Genomic DNA, 17237 nt, shown 5'->3' with positions numbered 1-17237 from the left:
CATTACGGATTTATAACAGGAGATTGAAGACTTCCATCAGGAACACATACAGATCCCTACAGCTTTAGATTACCTCTTAGCCGAATCTGGAGGATTTTGCAAGATTGTAGGACATAAAAGGTTGCCAAGTACACTTTCGTAATACGAATCAAGATGAATTATGGGGCCTCCAGCATATGATTACTAATGTCCGTGCCCACGAAGGATTGTTCGGTCGATTAACAGATCGGTTACCAGACCTCTCCTCCTTGCATCAAGCCTTTTTCTATCTGTTTATAGTGATCATCTGCTTAATATCCCCTTGTTGTTGCATTCAGTGCCTCCTGAATGCAAAGATTTGCCCATCAGTCCCCTGGGGTCCTCGCAAACAAATGAGATATGCCTATAAACAGCTTCGCCTTTCGGAGCTTGATAAAATTGTAGACGCTGCGACGTAGGAGTGCTGGCGCAGATCTCGCATAATTGCACGGTTGGGCAAACCCAGGTGCAAACGCGCTAGATCTGCACAAGACTCTTATCCCAAGCCAGGGCCTTCATCTCAGGCCAGAAATTTCGCCCTCATGTGGAACTTTCTCTTCCCGAGGACTCCGTGAGCTTGCAACTCATTATATATATCACTGATGAGTACACTCACAGAATCATCTATGGGTCGTCTAGTCCAACCCACTGCACTATGCAGGACACTCACAACCCTATCACTCATCCACTGTCACCCCCTTGAAGCTTCACAGAATCAGCCTCTCTGTCAGACGGCTCTCCAGCCTCTGTTTAAAAATCTCCAAAGATGGAGAACCCACCACCTCCCGAGGAAGCCTGTTCCACTGAGGAACCGTTCTGACTGTCAGGAACTTCTTCCGGAGGTTTAGACGGAATTTCTTTTGCATTAATTCTGGTTCGTCCCTCTGGGGCAACTCTGCTCCATCCTCTACATGGCAGCATAGATAAGGTTAAATGTCAAATTCTACAGGCATGCACAGTTTTTTTTTCTCTGCTTAACGCTTATGTGTCCCTTAAAGTTGATCAATAAAAGGAAGTGCTCCTTGAATCATTGAGAGCTCTGCTCAGAGACCATAACCAAATGTGCATTTTTACTTGAGGACCCAGAGCAACTTACATTGCTGTTAAATCCATGGGTTCAGGGGGACACAGACACTGGAATTGATTCCAGCTCTTTACGAGGAACCCAGCACAGTACAGAAAGGGAGCAAGACTGAACGAATAAACCCACAGCCAACCCCAACTTATATACAAAAGCCCCTCAATAGATCTTCCCGCCAAGTGTGCACAATTGGTCGCTTTCACTTTAAACTGGCTGGATCCAGCAGACGGGATCAAGCCGCCCATTGGTCAATTACAGGGCAGGCTTCCAATCCTACCTCAGACCTCAAGCTTGGTCCTCGGCAGAATCAGACACAACCACCACTCTCCTGCTCTTCACGCTATCCTTATAATAACCCTAGTGATGTAAACTAGGCGGAGAGAGTATGGCCGGCCCAAATTCAGCGAGCTTTCATAGCAGAAGTGGAGATTCGAACCTGGATCTCCCAGATGCTAGTCTCGACACTTAACCACTGCACCGCAGTGCCTCTCTGTTTTTGACAAATGCAAACCCTTTGTCTCCTGATAAAGCCGTCGCGGCTCCTGATAGCTCTTGAACACTTTACCTTGTTGACTACATAGTCAGCAGAAGGTGCTAGCTTTGGAAAGGTTTGGCCTTAAGCATCCATTTACCTTGGATAATATACAAAACTCTGTTAGCGTTATTGGAAACGAAACCAACGTGTTGCGGGACTGCCCTGCTGCCTCGTTCCACACGTTGGATAGCCGTGCGAGTTGCCTGTTTGCAAGCCTTCAACGCAACCGCAGCTTCTGAGAGGCTGGCGGACATCTTTCTAAAGCAACATGCAAAAAAAACGGTCACGAGACCGTTGTGCGTGCCCCGGGCTTTTGCTCTGCTGACTCCCGTGGCTGTGAAAACATGGCTGCTTCTGCAACTCGTTGTGCCTGTTGTTGTTTTTTTCCATGAGAATTTTGCCTGGATCCTTTGCCTGGAGCTTGTGGCCTCCTGCACGGAGCCTGGCTGGGCTACGCAGCGGGAGGCGGCTTCTGCCCCCAAAGAGCTGACAGCTTCAATAAACCAAAACTGTGGGGTGAAGCTTCTCCCCTGCTGAGCACATCAGGTTTCGCGGGGGCTTCCCAGCCTCTCATGGCTTTGTCTGCTGCAGACAGTCTTTCGCTCCCTAAGGAAGAAAGGTTACACGATGCTTAAGGACGGTTCATAGTAAAAGGAAACAAATCTAAAATTGGTAGATGCTCGTGGTGCTCCTCCTTCCTGCCCTCTCTCACAGCGCTTGCAACCTTCTGTCCCTTTTCGGAGTGACACACGGTTAGCATGACGTGTGGATGTGAAATCTGGTGACCTTTGAAATGAAAATTTGCATGCCGCAATTAGTATTGAGGCTTGTTCCATGTGCGGTAAAGGTTCCGGAAAGGGGAGGATGGCTTTGGCCTCAGCTAGAAAACTGAACAGAGTTTGTAAGAGCCTGCAGTGGCATTTTAGCAGCAAAACTGCATGCTCGTAATTGCATTATATATTCATATTTTATGTCCATGGTCGGGTTATGCACGTGGATATATCATCCCAAACAGCTGTAATGAATTTTCAGATCTAATCAAATGTTGGATCTAATCCATTGTCCATGTTGTATGTGAACCGCCCTGTGGCGTATGGGAGGGCAGTATAGAAATCTAATAATAAATAAATTAAATAAATCAAATTTCCAAGAGGCAGCTGGTCTAGAAGCTCATTCCAGCATTATCCGCAATGATTTTGCTAAGTCAGTACTAGGGATGGGCACAGGATAAAGGTCTGTACTTTTTGGATTCAGCCCAACCAATTCAGCTGAATCAATTGAATCACTGATTCAGGTTTGGCCAAATTGATTTGGCGCCATTATACCCTTTGTTGTTGTTGTTAGGTGCAAAGTCATGTCCGACCCATCACGACCCCATGGACAATGATCCTCCAGGCCTTCCTGTCCTCTACCATTCCCTGGAGTCCATTTAAGCTTGCACTGACTGCTTCAGTGACTCCATCCAGCCACCTCATTCTCTGTCGTCCCCTTCTTCTTTTGCCCTCAATCGTTCCCAGCATTATACCCTATGGCACCATTAAAGTCAGTGAGAAATTTTGCCTTTTTGTCTATTCCATGGTCGGGGTGGGGGTGGAGTTTGAAGGAGCACAAGCACCAAAAAGAGTGCCCCCATCCAACCACCATAGTTTGGTGTAGTGGTTAGGAGTGCGGACTTCTAATCTGGCATGCCGGGTTCGATTCTGTGCTCCCCCACATGCAACCAGCTGGGTGACCTTGGGCTCGCCACGGCGCTGATAAAATTGTTCTGACTGGGCAGTGATATCAGCGCTCTCTCAGCCTAACCCACCCCACAGGGTGTCTATTGTGGAATGGGAAGGTGACTGTAAGCCGCTTTGAGCCTCCTTCGGGTAGAGAAAAGCAGCATATAAGAACCAACTCTTCTTCTTCAGTAATATCAGGACTCTCTCAGCCTCACCCACCCCACAGGGTGTCTGTTGTGGGGAGAGGAATGGGAAGGCGACTGTAAGCCGCTTTGAGCCTCCTTCGGGTAGGGAAAAGCGGCATATAAGAACCAACTCTTCTTCTTCTTCTTCTTTGGTGAGAAAAAGGACAAGACTAGAGATCAGATGGGTTGGTCTTCTAAATTGCTCACCCCACCAGCGGAAGGTCAACCCCCCCTCAGCAATGAAACACAACAGAATCTGGCCACCCTCCCCCCCATCACCTACTACCCACCACTGAACCCAAAGAGTAAAAGGAAAGAGAAAATGAAAATTCTTTAAAAGATTATCCTCCAGTCCAACCAAGTAGTCCAGATGCTCAGTCACAGGGTCTTCCAGGCAGCAGAGTCATGTAGTCAGACTTTTGCCTAGTCACAGGTCTCTTCTCACCAGACTTAGCAAAGCAATGGAGTTGGACCCTTGCTTTTATGTCCTCTGACTGTGCACAGAAAGATTTCATAAAAGAACAACCTTTTGTGACTGGCCAAGAGCAGTTTCCCCCCTGAACCAGCAGTCCCTATTGGCTGAAACTCCCCCCCCACCCATGCCTTCCTCCCCCTTTGCAAGCTTCCAGACATCATTGCAATTGCCTTGCAGTGATTGGCTAAGCTCTCCGTAGGGGGCACCTCCCATTGGTCTCTCAGAATGCTTCTTCCCCCTCCCCCCTCCCTGTTGCCATGAGAAGGAGTGTAAAAGGCGGGAAAGACCGGCTGGAGCAAGAGCGGGAAGGTCAGTTTGTTTCCTTTCTCTCCCTTTCAATTTCAAAGTACGCGATCTGCATTAGAATCTGGATGCGGACAAGGCTGATTCGGATGGTTTGACCTGGGGTGGGGGTGGGGGTGGGCAATCCGGCTCAGCTATGTCTGAAAAGTATCGGAATCAGCATCGATTAAGTATCAGAATCGCCATCTGATCCAAAACGAATTGCCCGGCCCTAGTCAGTACCACTCAGTTTACGAATGTATCTGTATGTCTAATAGCGATGTGCGACTCACATCTGTGGATTGGGGTCACACTGGCACTAAAACAATTTCCCTGCAAACTTGGGTGACTCTCCAGGCCCTTTTCCGGTTTGCAGAAAAAACAGAAATCACAAATAAAATGCAAGATTTTTAAAAAATTCTCGGATTGAATGCACTTACCTAAAAAGAGATTCAAATGAGTAGCCGTGTTGGTCTGAAGTAGCACAATAAAATCAGAGTCCAGCAGCACCTTTAAGTCCAACTAAGATTTATTCAAGGCGTGAGCTTTCGAATGCAAGCACTCTTCCTCAGACTAAGCTTGCACTCGAAAGCTCACGTCTTGAATAAATCTTAGTTGGTCTTAAAGGCGCTACTGGATTCTGATTTTATTATACTTACCTAAAAAGTTAATAACGGTGGCAGATGCTGGGAGCTGCTCTGGCCCATCTGCAAGATGCGGGAGGAGACCACAAATTGTGAGAACTGGATGTCTTCTGCGGCAGGGGTAGTCAACCTGTGGTCCTCCAGATGTTCATGGACTACAATTCCCATGAGCCCCTGCCAGCATTTGACTACCCCTGTTCTACGGGATAGGGATATCAGGGGAAATTGTCCCCCTCCATCTGTGGAAATTTTGGGGGGATCCGACCCAGTATCCTTTAGGTCTGAAGAAAGTATCAGAAAATTGTGTGTCAATCTGATGCCCAACTCACCTGAAAGGAAAATTAGTTGTTTTTTTTTTTGCTGCGTGTGCCATCATGAAAAAGGCTCTGTCTTAAATTCATATGTGTATGATAGTTATGTATGATAGCAACAACATCAGCAACCATTAATGATAACAAAACGACTTTAGGGTTTTGGGGGGAGTTTTTTACATTCAGAGTCGTCATCTTCCTTTGGGAGAAATACAATATTTCAGCTGGCCGTAATAAAACCATCCCACAACTTTGGTTTCTTGATGTTGGCGTGTGTTCGGACCGTAAACTTCAATCTGATCTGTGGATTAGTCGACTAACTAGACCAGGGGTAGTCAAACTGCGGCCCTCCAGATGTCCATGGACTACAATTCCCAAGAGCCCCCTGCCAGCGAATGCTGGCAGGGGGCTCCTGGGAATTGTAGTTCATGGACATCTGGAGGGCCGCAGTTTGACTACCCCTGAACTAGACGATAGATTAGGCAATTTTGGAGGGGCAGCAGAGCCTCAAGCGTGATCCGTCACTTCCTGTTGGGTTTTTGTGGCTTGTTTTCCTTTGTGCGCCCTGCTGAAATACAGGATAAAAAACCTCAGCCATTCAAAGCAGCCTGAACAATGGCCCCTTTCTGCTCTCAGAGCAAAGTCCTGATTTAGTGGTGGACGTGCCACAATTTAGCACGATAGCTGCCCGTCAGCTGGGCGCGGAACTGTTTTCTTTGTTCTTTCCCCCCTACAATGTCGCCGTAAATTCTCTGCACATCAAAGAATGCGAAGCATGTGGGGGTTGGTTTGTTGCATGTGTGGGGGGCTGCTGGAAAAGTTTGTTACGGCACTTTGCCTAAAGTTCCTGATTGCTCCAAAATGTGAGTGGCATGTTTATGCTAAGGTGGCTCTTCCCGCAAGCTCTCTTGCTTACTCTTGGGGAGCCATTTCCCCGGAGTAACGCCCCCTACCAGGATTTCTCCCTCTATCCTTTTCTTTCCACCATGACCACTCATCTTCCTGCCAGGCTGTGCGGCTTCACACCATTCTCCCTAGTGGGGAAAACCCATTCTCTGTTTTGTTACATTCTTTTAATGTTTTCGTTTTAAAAATGTCAAGGGCCAAAGGATTGAGCAAATAAATGATCTTTCCTGCTTCAAAGTTGCTGTTTGAGAGCATCCCATGATTGAGACAAGAGAGCCAGCTTGGTGTAGTGGTTAGGAGTGCGGACTTCTTATCTGGCACGCCGGGTTCGATTCTGCACTCCCCCACATGCAGCCAGCTGGGTGACCTTGGGCTCGCCACGGCAATGATAAAGCTGTTCTGACCAAGCAGGAATATCAGGGCTCTCTCAGCTTCCACTCCCTCACAAGGTGTCTGTTGTGTTGCATTTGCTGGCAGGGGCTCATGGGAATTGTAGTCTATGAACATCTGGAGGACCACAGGTTGACTACCCCTGCACTAGAAGAAGTACCGGGCGACCTTTCAAGATGGATCTGTGCAGGGAGTGATTGCTTGTACCTTCAGATTAATGGTGCAGTCATGGGTAATCGCATCTTCATGTCTGGCTTGGAGCAACACTTTCTAAACATTGATGCTTGGACGTATGGTGAAGAAGCCCTGGACAGATTCCATCAGGCGTTGAACAACTGTCATCCCACCATCAACCTGACAATGAGCTAGTCTATACAAGAAATGCATGTTCTGGACACCACCGTACGACTACATGATGGATGCATAGGCAACAATCTGTTATCTGTTATGTACAGCCAGGCTCTATACAGCCAGAGTGGTGTAGGGGTTAAAGAGTGGGGGACTCTAATTTGAAGAACCAGGTTTGGTTCTCCACTTGTTGACGTAACCAGCTGGGTGACCTTGGGTCAGTCACAATTTACTCAGAGCGCCTTCAGCCCCACCTACCTCACAGGTTGTCTGTGGTGGGGAGGCTCGCTCAGATAGTCAAAAGCAAGCTATAAAAACCAACTCTTCTTTTACGCTACAACCACATCAGTTCCAACGATACAGACAGAGATTCTCATCTGAGGGATCTACAACAAACCTTTTTGGAACTAGAATATCCACCTGATGAAGAGCACTCAAGACTATTCATCAGAAGAACGGAAAGCATCAGGAAAACTGATAGTTGCAGTTTCTCTGCCTAATATGGAATCCAAAATATCTAAGTCAACTATTAGCAGATGTTTAAAAAGGTGCATATAGGAAGCATATAAGGCTGAAAGACAAAAGGCAGCTCTGGACCTCACTGCCCACTCAGGAGAGCTGCGATTTACCTCGCATGTACAAGACATGTCACAGTGGAAGAGATGTGCAAGGTGGTCTTCAATATCAACCTTTCTTAAACACTGTAAGATCAACCTGTATGGTTCATCATATGCTACCTTCGGCAGAAGAGTTCTCAAGCATGTCATGGAAATTGATGGTGATACCCAGAATTTAGGATACTGCTATGGGAGGTCCTACCAAGATGTCCTCCTCCTCAGAGGGAGAACTACCATGGTTTACTTACTGAGAAGGTTCCTTCTCCTCCAAGGAAAGGAGGACATCTTGTCCCTTTCAACTCATTCTCATCTGTGGGATATGAGCCTACTACCGTATCAGATCTTTCCTTCTTCCTGCATCACACTTCTTACTTTACTGTTGACTGTTTATTAGTCACAAGTTGTTGTCCCACACAATGTTGTCTCTTAGTTTTTACAGTTCTAGAGCAGAGCATAGCATTTGGAGCATAGAAAGGAGGGTGTGACTCCAACCAAGGAGAGACAGGAAGAAGAAGAAAAGTTGTTCGTGCCTTCCTGTCCTCAGAGGAGATGAACTCTTCTTGGAAAGCTAACCAATGGCTGTTCATTTTCACAAGCCCTGGGGGGGGCAGACCTTTTCTTTCCCAAAGATACTGACCTCCCAATATTAACTCCTTACCCACAATAATACAGCACCTAACTTCAACACGGATACTGGTGCCAGAGCTTGCAGTAAACCCGGATGCCAGCTTTGCATCAATGGACCTAACAACATGGACTTATGCCATCTCGGGTTCATTCACTTGTTCATCTTCTAATTAAATGCCAACAGTGCCCTTTGGTTGTCTACATGGGGCAAACAGGTTAGGATAAATGGACACAGCTCTGGTGTCAAGAGTCACAAGATTTAGAAACCAGTATGAGAACACCAACGCGTTACATGACATTCAGTGGATAAGTGGGGTAGTCTTGAGGTCACTCCCCTGTACACAGGATTCTTGAGAACAAAGTTTGAGTCTAGTGGTATAAGACCAACTAAATTTTATTCAAGGTGTAAGCTTTCGTGTGCACCGTACACTTTGTCAGGCAATGAAAAGGCAGTTACAAGACCACGTATGTAAGCTGAGAGTGGGTCATGGATTAGTACACAGCATAATGAAGATGTTTGCCAGATATTTATTTTAGATTTTTATACCGCCCTTCCATATGGCTCTGGGTGGTTTATATATTACATCATATATGATGCATAACATAATTATTTCGAACATTGCAACAAATATCACAAATATTTATAGAATATAACAATATAGAACAAATATAACAAGGATCGTATGGAAATAACAAGCTATGTTTATTAGGCCATCATTCATTTGGCCTCAACTCTGAAGGGAAAACATAGTAAAGGAAATAAAAATGTCAAGCTTAAAGATTAATGGACAGATGCGTTCCGGAATGTCAAACCTGGGACTACTTAAAAGGGAATCTATCATTATGCTCTATAGGATCCTTCAGATTCAGTTGTACGGGGTTATGGTTAGCTGGTATCAGTTTACGTTTTTTGTCGGAGACCGGAGACGGAGTCGCCAAGCACACAAATTTCTGGAATCGCCCGCCCCTCTTTTGTCTCTTTCAAGTATATTTCTGATTTATGTGTGGGAAAAGGCCAAGGAGACAGAGTTAGGCAGCGTATAATTCACTGTCTTCCCGTTCTCCCACTCCCACCTCAAATACTGCCTCGCTCGAGATTCTCAAATGGGATTGGTGGTTCTGAATTGCTGCACGTATACATACAAGGAATTGTAAATCGTCTGCCACGCTTCTAGCCTTTGCTTAATGGTAGATTTGGATGCAACCTTTATCTTCGCCGAACAAGGTCTGCGTGGGCATTGTGTGTCCTTGAGCCAGAGACTGCTGGAGCACAAGGGATTGTTTCAAATGAACAGGCGAGGGCTAGCTGTACAGAGCCAGGTGTCTGCCTCCTGGGCCACTGGGACCCAGTATCTGCAGACTGGGCCAAGGGGAAAATCACAGGCTGCCAATAAAGCTGAAGGTGACTGTGGTGTTCACCTCGCTCATCCTCCACCCGCCTCCCAGGGCATTCTGTGTGTGCAGAATCAGCTTGCATTTTAACTGCTTCTTCAGTTGTAAGGATGTATAGATCCATAAGCAGTCTTTCTCGGTGGGGAGACTGTGCCTTATTTTTAGACGACGTGTCGGCTAGGCTCGTGCAGTCTGAACGTGCTGAGACTGTTAGGGGAAAAGATCTCGGGGTCGTAGTAGATAGGTCAGTGAAAGCGCCAACCCAGCGTGCCGCAGCAGTGAGAAAGACAAACTGTGTTAGGGATTGCTGGGAAAGGATCGAACAGAAAACAGCTGATAGCGTAATGCCCTTGTATAGATTTATGGTGTGGCCTCATTTGCAATACCGTGTACTGGAATCAGCTTCCGGAAGAGCTATGGGCCCTTGCATTTCCATCTTGCTATGTTTATGGTTAATGTTGATGTTTTTAAGTGGGTTTTGGGGTTTACTGGTTTTTATTGCGAACCGCTGCGAGTTCAAATGGAGAATGGCGGTATACAAATTTGAAAAGAAATAATAAATTATATTGTTCTGATCACCATATCTCAAAAAAAAAAAGCCATTTTTTCAGAGCTAGGAAATGTACAGAGGAGGGCAACCAAGACGATTACGGGGTTGGAGCATTTTCTGTATGAGGAAAGGCTGAAGAATCTGGGGCAGTTCCACTTAGAAAAGAGACCATAAAGTGGGGGACGTGGTGAAGAAGTATCAAATGATGCACAGGATGGAGAGAGCTGACCCAAGAGAAATTTTTCTTCCCCCTCCCCAAATCCTCAAACTCGAGGGCATCCAAAGAAACTGATGGCCAGTAGGGTTTAGGATGCACAAAAGGAAATTGAACTTTACACAGAGTTGGATTAAAATGTGGAATTTGCCTAACCTGAATGGCTGAGGCTAGCCCAGTCTCAGTAGCCAAGAAGGGCTAGTACTATCAATGCCCAGTCAAATTCTCAATAAGCAGACAATTTTGAAGAAGAAATCTCTTTATTAAAATATAGCAAAACAGGTGGATGAGGTTCTTTGCTGAAACTGAAGATTGCATAAGCTCACTTATCGATATGGCCACCCTTGTACCTCATTCGATACCCAGAAACTTGGAGCAGTAGAAGGAGGAGAAGAAGAGTTGGTTCTTATATGCCGCTTTTCTCTACCATGAGTCTCATAGTGGCTTACGATCGCCTTCCCTTTCCTCTCTCCACAACAAGCACCCTGTGAAGGAGATGAAGCTGAGAGAGCCCTGATGTTACTGCGCAGTCAGAATAGCTTTATCAGTGCTCTGGCGAGCCCAAGGCCACCCAGCTGGCTGCATGTGGAGGAGGAGTGGGGAAACAAACCCGGCTCGCCAGATTAGAAGTTGGCGCTCCTAAACACTACACTGCAAGCCTGAGAAAGTAAAGCCACAAGAGAGGCTCCTCCGGACATGCCAAGACTGCCATGGGGTAACCATCCTAACTTCTCTGCCCATTATTGAGTCTCTTATGTGCCCTCGGAGTTCTCTCTTATTTTGCTACAACCGACTAACACATGCCTACCCTTCTGCAAGACAAAGAGATCCCCTCTCGCTGACCTTGGCGCATGGAAATGTAGAATAGCTGCGCTTATCTCCTCCTTGCGTTCCCACAGTGTGGGGGTTGTCCTTTAAAAAGCAGGGGGATCTTCCTTGCAGTGAAAAGCTTGCCTGTCCTTGGCTTTGTTATCAATCTGTGGGTTACCCTGCACAGGCTGGGAACAGCATGCAGGCAACAGATCTTCCTACTCTTTGTTCTGTTGCTGGATTATAAACCTACGTATTTTGCACTGGGGCAGCTCTCGGGGTTGCCTTTGCAACATTTATTTATTTTATTACTTTTGGAATCTATATGTCACCCTTCCCCTAGGGCAGTGGTCCTCAACCTTTTTCTTACCGGGTACCGGTCAGCGCTTGACAATTTTACTGAGGCCCAGGGGGGGTAGTCTTTTGCTGAGGGACATCGCTGCCACCGCCTGAGCCCCTGCTCTGCTTGCTTTCCCGCCGGCTCCCCTGACTTCCTGCCGCCCACTGGCGCAACTGCCGCACCTGCGCAGTAACATGCTGAGGGGGAGCCCCAGCCATGGCGGCCGCCAAAGAGCACCAAAGGTGAGCTGGCGGCAGAGTGGCAAGGCAGCCCCCGAGGCAGCAGCTGGGGAGGAGGACGAGGAGGAGCCGCGACCCGGTACCAACTGAACCACGGACGGGTACCAGTCTCCGGACTAGGGGTTGGGGACAGCTGCCCTAGTGTACAGGGCGGCTCACGCAAGTTAAAAAACATTATAGCCATATCGAATATAATAAAAAATATAATCAAAGTTTAAAATTTAAATTCATTCAGGTTAAAATTAGGATTATCCTTGATTGAAAACAATAACTGATCTGGTCTCCAATCTGGAGCCAATGCTGCTGGGATAGCAATGGTGCTGTCTCCTGGGTTCCAGTAAGAACCTGTGCTGTTGCATTTTTAACCAGTGGAAGTTTCGGGCCCAACTTTAAGGCATCCCTGTATACAGTGAGAGAGCTTATAATTTTCTGCAAGCTGCAAGTGCAACTTTAGTGTCTTCGTATCTTCTCTCGTGGTGGTTCTGTCAACAGTTCCGGGACCTGCAGTTCAGGACCTCCTGGATCTGAAACTGTGCGTTTCAGTTTGTCCTAGAAGTATCCAGTGAACTTCTAAGGACTAGTAAGGGACGGCACAAACCGAACCGTGAAGCAAATTGCCCTGTTCGTGGTTCAGAGAAGGAAGTTTTTCATGGGTCACAAACTTACATGAACTTTTAAAACATTTTGTGGTGCTTCGTGAATGGAGCAGGAAGCAAGGGTCCCTTTAAACTGCTGCTTTTTGTTCCCCATGAAAACCACAAAAAACAGCCGGGCAGTGAGGAGGCGCTCCCTGCTGCTCAGCTGTTTCAGTCTGCCTTGCATAGTCTCTTTAAAGTGCGCAAGATAGCCCGAAACAGCTAAGTGGCGGGTAGCAAGCTGCTTCCCATTGCTCAGCTGTTTTTCGACTTCCTGCAGAACGCATTGAAAGTGGTCTTTTCTCAACAGGGTTTGCGGGGGCCACAAACCGGTTTGGTTCTGGTTGTTGTTTGGTTATAAACGGAACGGCTTTTTTCCTGGTTCGTGCCCATTCCTACTAGTAAAGTCAGCACAGTGCAGTTCTGCCGTTTATCTAAACATCTGTGTCTGTGCGTGTGTGTCTTGAAAGCTTGAGGGCATTCGTTACAGTCTGTAAACACAAAGACTCCCGGGCCCATTTCCAGCTTACGGAGGGGAAGAGAATTCACTTGCCTGCGTAACAGACTTGAAATTGCCAGCTGTTTTTGCACAATCTGCCTTTAATACACGGGGCCTTGTGCCCTGCTCTGAGGAAGGCGTGTTACGCTGAAATAAGCCACGGTAAACAACTTACTCTGCAAGATCAAGGCTTTCGGGAGAATTTTCAAACACTTTACGAGGCATGCCTAACGGGAGGAGGAGCCGTGATAGTCAACAAGGATTGGCAGAAGGTAGAGGAGCTGTATTCTTTCCACTGGCATCCCTAGCCTCCTCTAACTTGGGCTTTACCTTGCTCATTCGTATTCAAACTTTTCCCAAAAGGTGTACAGACTTGCAGTTTAACAAATGAGGACATGGTGATGGTGGTGGGGGGTTGTCTCGAGCTGTTGAACTTGTACGGCAGGGTTGCCATTGTTCGGAAGCCATGCAAGTGCAGAAAGGGATAAACCCAGAACCCATTTCCGGACTTGAGAGCCCCCGAGAATGCATGTTGCGGCTTCTTTTTTGCATACTCGGTGCAATCCCGACTTCTGTGTATGCTTATTTCAGATGTCTTGCGAATCGATCACGACTATCATGATGACCCTTCCCTTCCTCCCTTGCTTTTACAGCCCTCGTCCTGTCGCACCGTCCTCTGCCCTAGCTCAACACTATGACCGAAGGCTGGGTGGATTGCCCCTCGTTGGGGCCCGGCTGGCAGCGCCGTGAAGTCTTGCGCAAAAACGGAACGAGGCCAGGACACTCAGACACCTATTATGTAAGGTAATGCTGCTTTGGTCACCTTTGGGAAAGGAGTGGGGGGGTGGTGGTGGTTGGGGGGAGCCTTCAGTCCCAGAAGGGCTCATCCTTGGGGAAGGGGGAATCCTAGGAGATGGAAGTTTAATCTCTTCCCGACATGGGAAAGGTTCCCAGGCTGTTCCAAAATGCATCCTCAATATGGTTGGAAGGGATTGAATAATTCCCCCCTCAAGGTAGCCATGTTGGTACGAGATATCAGGAAGCAAGCGTTAAGACAAAAATGTGAGAAAAAAATGAGCCCATCCGTAACAACTGAACATCTCTGACCTTGAAAAGCCCACAAGGGATCAGCATTACAATTAGCTGCAGCTCAGCAATCATAGAATCATAGAGTTGGAAGGCCCGGTGGCTTGCCACATCAGGCCGCTGCCCGAGGGAGCCTCCAGCAGTCGCGCTCTGCGTGGCTGCCAGGGGCTCCCTGCTGCGCGTCCCTTGGCCTTCACCGCTGGGGGAGTGCGGCTGGGTGGCTGGGGGGGCACCCTTCTCCCTCATTTGGGAGCAGCCTGACCGCGTCGCAGACATGGCGAGGCTGCTCCCGACACCGGGATAAGGCCAAGGGACGCGCCCAGCTGACACGGGACGTTGGCGGCTAGGGGGGCCCCGCAGCTTCTTCTACGGCGTACAAAGCGACCTGACCACATCCCCTTCTTACACTTGCCGTTCCTGGAGGCCACCGACTGCCGCCCACATTGGGAGCCCTCACCCCAGCCAAAGGGACTGGTCCTTTGCCTGGCCCACCCCCACAATGACGAGGGAGCAGGGATGTGCCACCCGTGCTCCTTGCCCAAGGCTGAGCCGTCACCGCAAGACAGCCGAGGAACAAGCCATTTGGAGACGGCACAGGAGCACCCTGCCCATGCCTTCCCTGAACTCTGCAACGACGCCACTAGCTGGACGGAGCCCGAACGCTTTTGGGAAGGCTGCGCAGCACCGCTCCCGTGCTCCTTTGCCTTCTCGGAACCTTGCTACGCGCCCGGAGTCCACCCCTGCCCGAAAGCCTTCGCCGATTCCCAGCGAGCACGCAACCTGTGCTGCTTTGCCTTCCCCGCGTCCTCAGACATGCCCCCCCCCCATGCGAGCCTTCTACTTCTGCGCCTCCTCCTCCTCCCTGCAGGCCTTCTCTTCCCAGGTGAGCTTGGGAACATAGCCCCCCGGGGGGTGGGGGGAGAGATTGCTAACTCCCGCTGTAGGAGCCACGGAAAGGGACGCTGCCTTCCGCCCCCGCCCCCCCCCCCCATGGAAGAGGAGAAGGCCACTGACCCCCCTGGAAGCTCCGTGCCCTGCAAAAGCGCCCAATTCACCTTTCTCCTGAATTTCCCAGCGACGGCTGGAAGCCTGAGAATCCCAGCCCAGCCCCGACCCCCTTTCCCGCATCCATGCAACATTGGGGGGAGGGAAGGATCGGAATCTTTTTATTATGGTCGTTATTTTTAGTGGCGTGCTTCGAACTCCCCAATCTTCTTCTCCCCGGGAAACAAAGCCTCGGGCGCCCTTCACGTTCGTCTACGAATAATGTCGCGTCGTGGTGCTCTCTGCCGGCCAGAATCGATCTTCACCTGGCCCTTTCTTCATGCAGCCTCTTATTGCCTTGGTTCGCTTAGCTCTTGGTTCGCTTGGTTCGCGTAGAGTTTAATTTCAACCAAGTTTCTTAGATTTGCTTTCAGGGCTCCTGCAGTCTTATCTAATCATGACTCTTAGCCTTTATCAGGACTTAAAAGTCTTCAGATAATTTCAGGGACATTCGCCTGGGGTCTTAATAGGTACATTGTTTGGCCCATCCCTGCCCTGCTGGCCATGCAGATAGGTTCCAGTGGGCAATCAAGGTGCTCTGAAGCAGCAGAACTAATTTAGAGCCCAGGGGCACCTTTAAGACCAACCAAGTTTTGTGGGGGGGGAAGTTTCACACTTATTTGCAGTGTGCCCAGATGGGGAGATTTATTTATTCTAATCAACCTATTTATTTATTTGATTGTGAGTGTCCTTGCCTAGCGCCCGCTGTATTTATTTTGCAGCGGGCTTGATTACTAGTATATTATATACTGCTAAGGTTCGTGTTTTCTTCTGCCTTCTTGAATGTGCTAACAGAAAAAAAGAACCTATCCTAGGCCACAATAAACAATTTCGCAATGAATGGAACTAAACGTGTCTTTGTTGTTGTTGTTATGTGCGAAGTCGTGTCCGACCCATCGCGACCCCATGGACAATGATCCTCCAGGCCTTCCTGTCCTCTACCATTCCCTGGAGTCCTTTTAAGTTTGCACCTACTGCTTCAGTGACTCCATCCATCCACCTCATTCTCTGAAACGTGTCTTATCTCTTCTTTTAATTGAACAACCAAAACGGCCTCCAGATTATAACCGTTTTCAATTAAGTTTGATTTCCCCCTGCCTGGGAGGTCTTGCATCTATCCAGCTATTTGACATTCCAAATCGGGCTCAGAAGCTGTTGGTCCACCTGCACAGTTCATGCAGCAATTGAGCCGAACTGATTTGTGACCTCCTGAAAGAAGCACTGTTTGGAATGTCAAATAGCTGGATAGATGCAAGACCTCCCAGGCAGGGGGAAATCAGGATATTAGAATCTTTTTGTTGTTGTTAGGTGCGAAGTCGTGTCCGACCCATCGCAACCCCATGGACAATGATCCTCCAGGCCTTCCTGTCCTCTACCATTCCCCGGAGTCCATTTAAGCTCGCACTGACTGCTTCAGTGACTCCATCCAGCCACCTCATTCTCTGTCGTCCCCTTCTTCTTTTACCCTCAATCACTCCCAGCATTAGGCTCTTCTCCAGGGAGTCCTTCCTTCTCATGAGGTGGCCAAAGTATTTGAGTTTCATCTTCAGGATCTTATTTATCTAGAATCTTTATGTGTTGCATTCCCAATTTGACAGTGATTGGGGGGTGGGCTCCTGGTGGAGTGACAGAATACCTGCTTTAAAATCAGAGTCTAGTAGCACCTTTAAGACCAACAAAGATTTATTCAAGGCCTGAGCTTTTGAGTGCAAGCACCCTTCCTCAGACAAATGCCTGCGTTGTATGCAGAGGAAGCCAGCTTCCATCTCTGGTGCCTCCATGTCAAGAAATCTGAAAGGCTTCTTTTCCTGAGACAGAGTAGACCAGGCTTTCTCAATCAGGGTTTTGTGACGGCCCGGGAAGGATTTCCTAAATGAGCCGGAGTTAATGAATGTATACATTTTTAAAAATTTGTTAAACATTTATCGGTGATATGACAATGTACGGTCACGTCGACCCACCCACCCCCTCCCAAAATGGCCAGTGATGGGCCTGGAAGGGGAGGGGCCCTGGGTGGGCGTGTCCACAGCGATGCTTCCCAACCCTATTCTGTACCATCACCTCCTTTCTGGGGTTTCTCCAAGTCTGAAGAATCTTTCAGGGGATTTTCAACCGCACAAAGGTTGAGAAAGGCTAGCATAGACAGCAAGGTCTTCTGCAGGTGTCGGCCTGCACATGGACAACATTGGCAACTTGTCCGTATCAGACCTTCTTCACTGGGGCCCCCGTCTTGCGGAATGGAGTGTTTGAGGAGGTGAGGAAGGCTCCCACTCTCTTGGGCTTCCACA

At 48.3% G+C, this 17237-nt stretch overlaps 1 protein-coding gene across 13 annotated transcripts in view; it reads left to right on the top strand.

Moving 5' to 3' along the window:
- Positions 1–17237, top strand: part of LOC143833494 (uncharacterized) — a 79928-nt gene that overhangs the window by 20772 nt on the left and 41919 nt on the right. For 12 of the 13 annotated variants that reach the window (XM_077329367.1, XM_077329363.1, XM_077329371.1 and 9 more), the window contains exon 2: positions 13473–13623. In XM_077329367.1, coding sequence (XP_077185482.1) covers positions 13514–13623 — 110 coding nt within the window. In that variant the 5' untranslated portion in view covers positions 13473–13513. Of the gene's footprint in view, positions 1–12908; positions 13092–13472; positions 13624–17237 lie in introns of those variants that run through there. The other variant, XM_077329365.1, reaches the window with a different exon arrangement.

The sequence above is a fragment of the Paroedura picta genome, chromosome 3, assembly GCF_049243985.1.
Source record: "Paroedura picta isolate Pp20150507F chromosome 3, Ppicta_v3.0, whole genome shotgun sequence".
In the NCBI taxonomy this organism is placed as follows: domain Eukaryota; kingdom Metazoa; phylum Chordata; class Lepidosauria; order Squamata; family Gekkonidae; genus Paroedura; species Paroedura picta.
The sequence above is the reverse complement of the archived record's forward strand: the minus strand, read 5'-3'. Positions and strand labels throughout refer to the sequence as shown.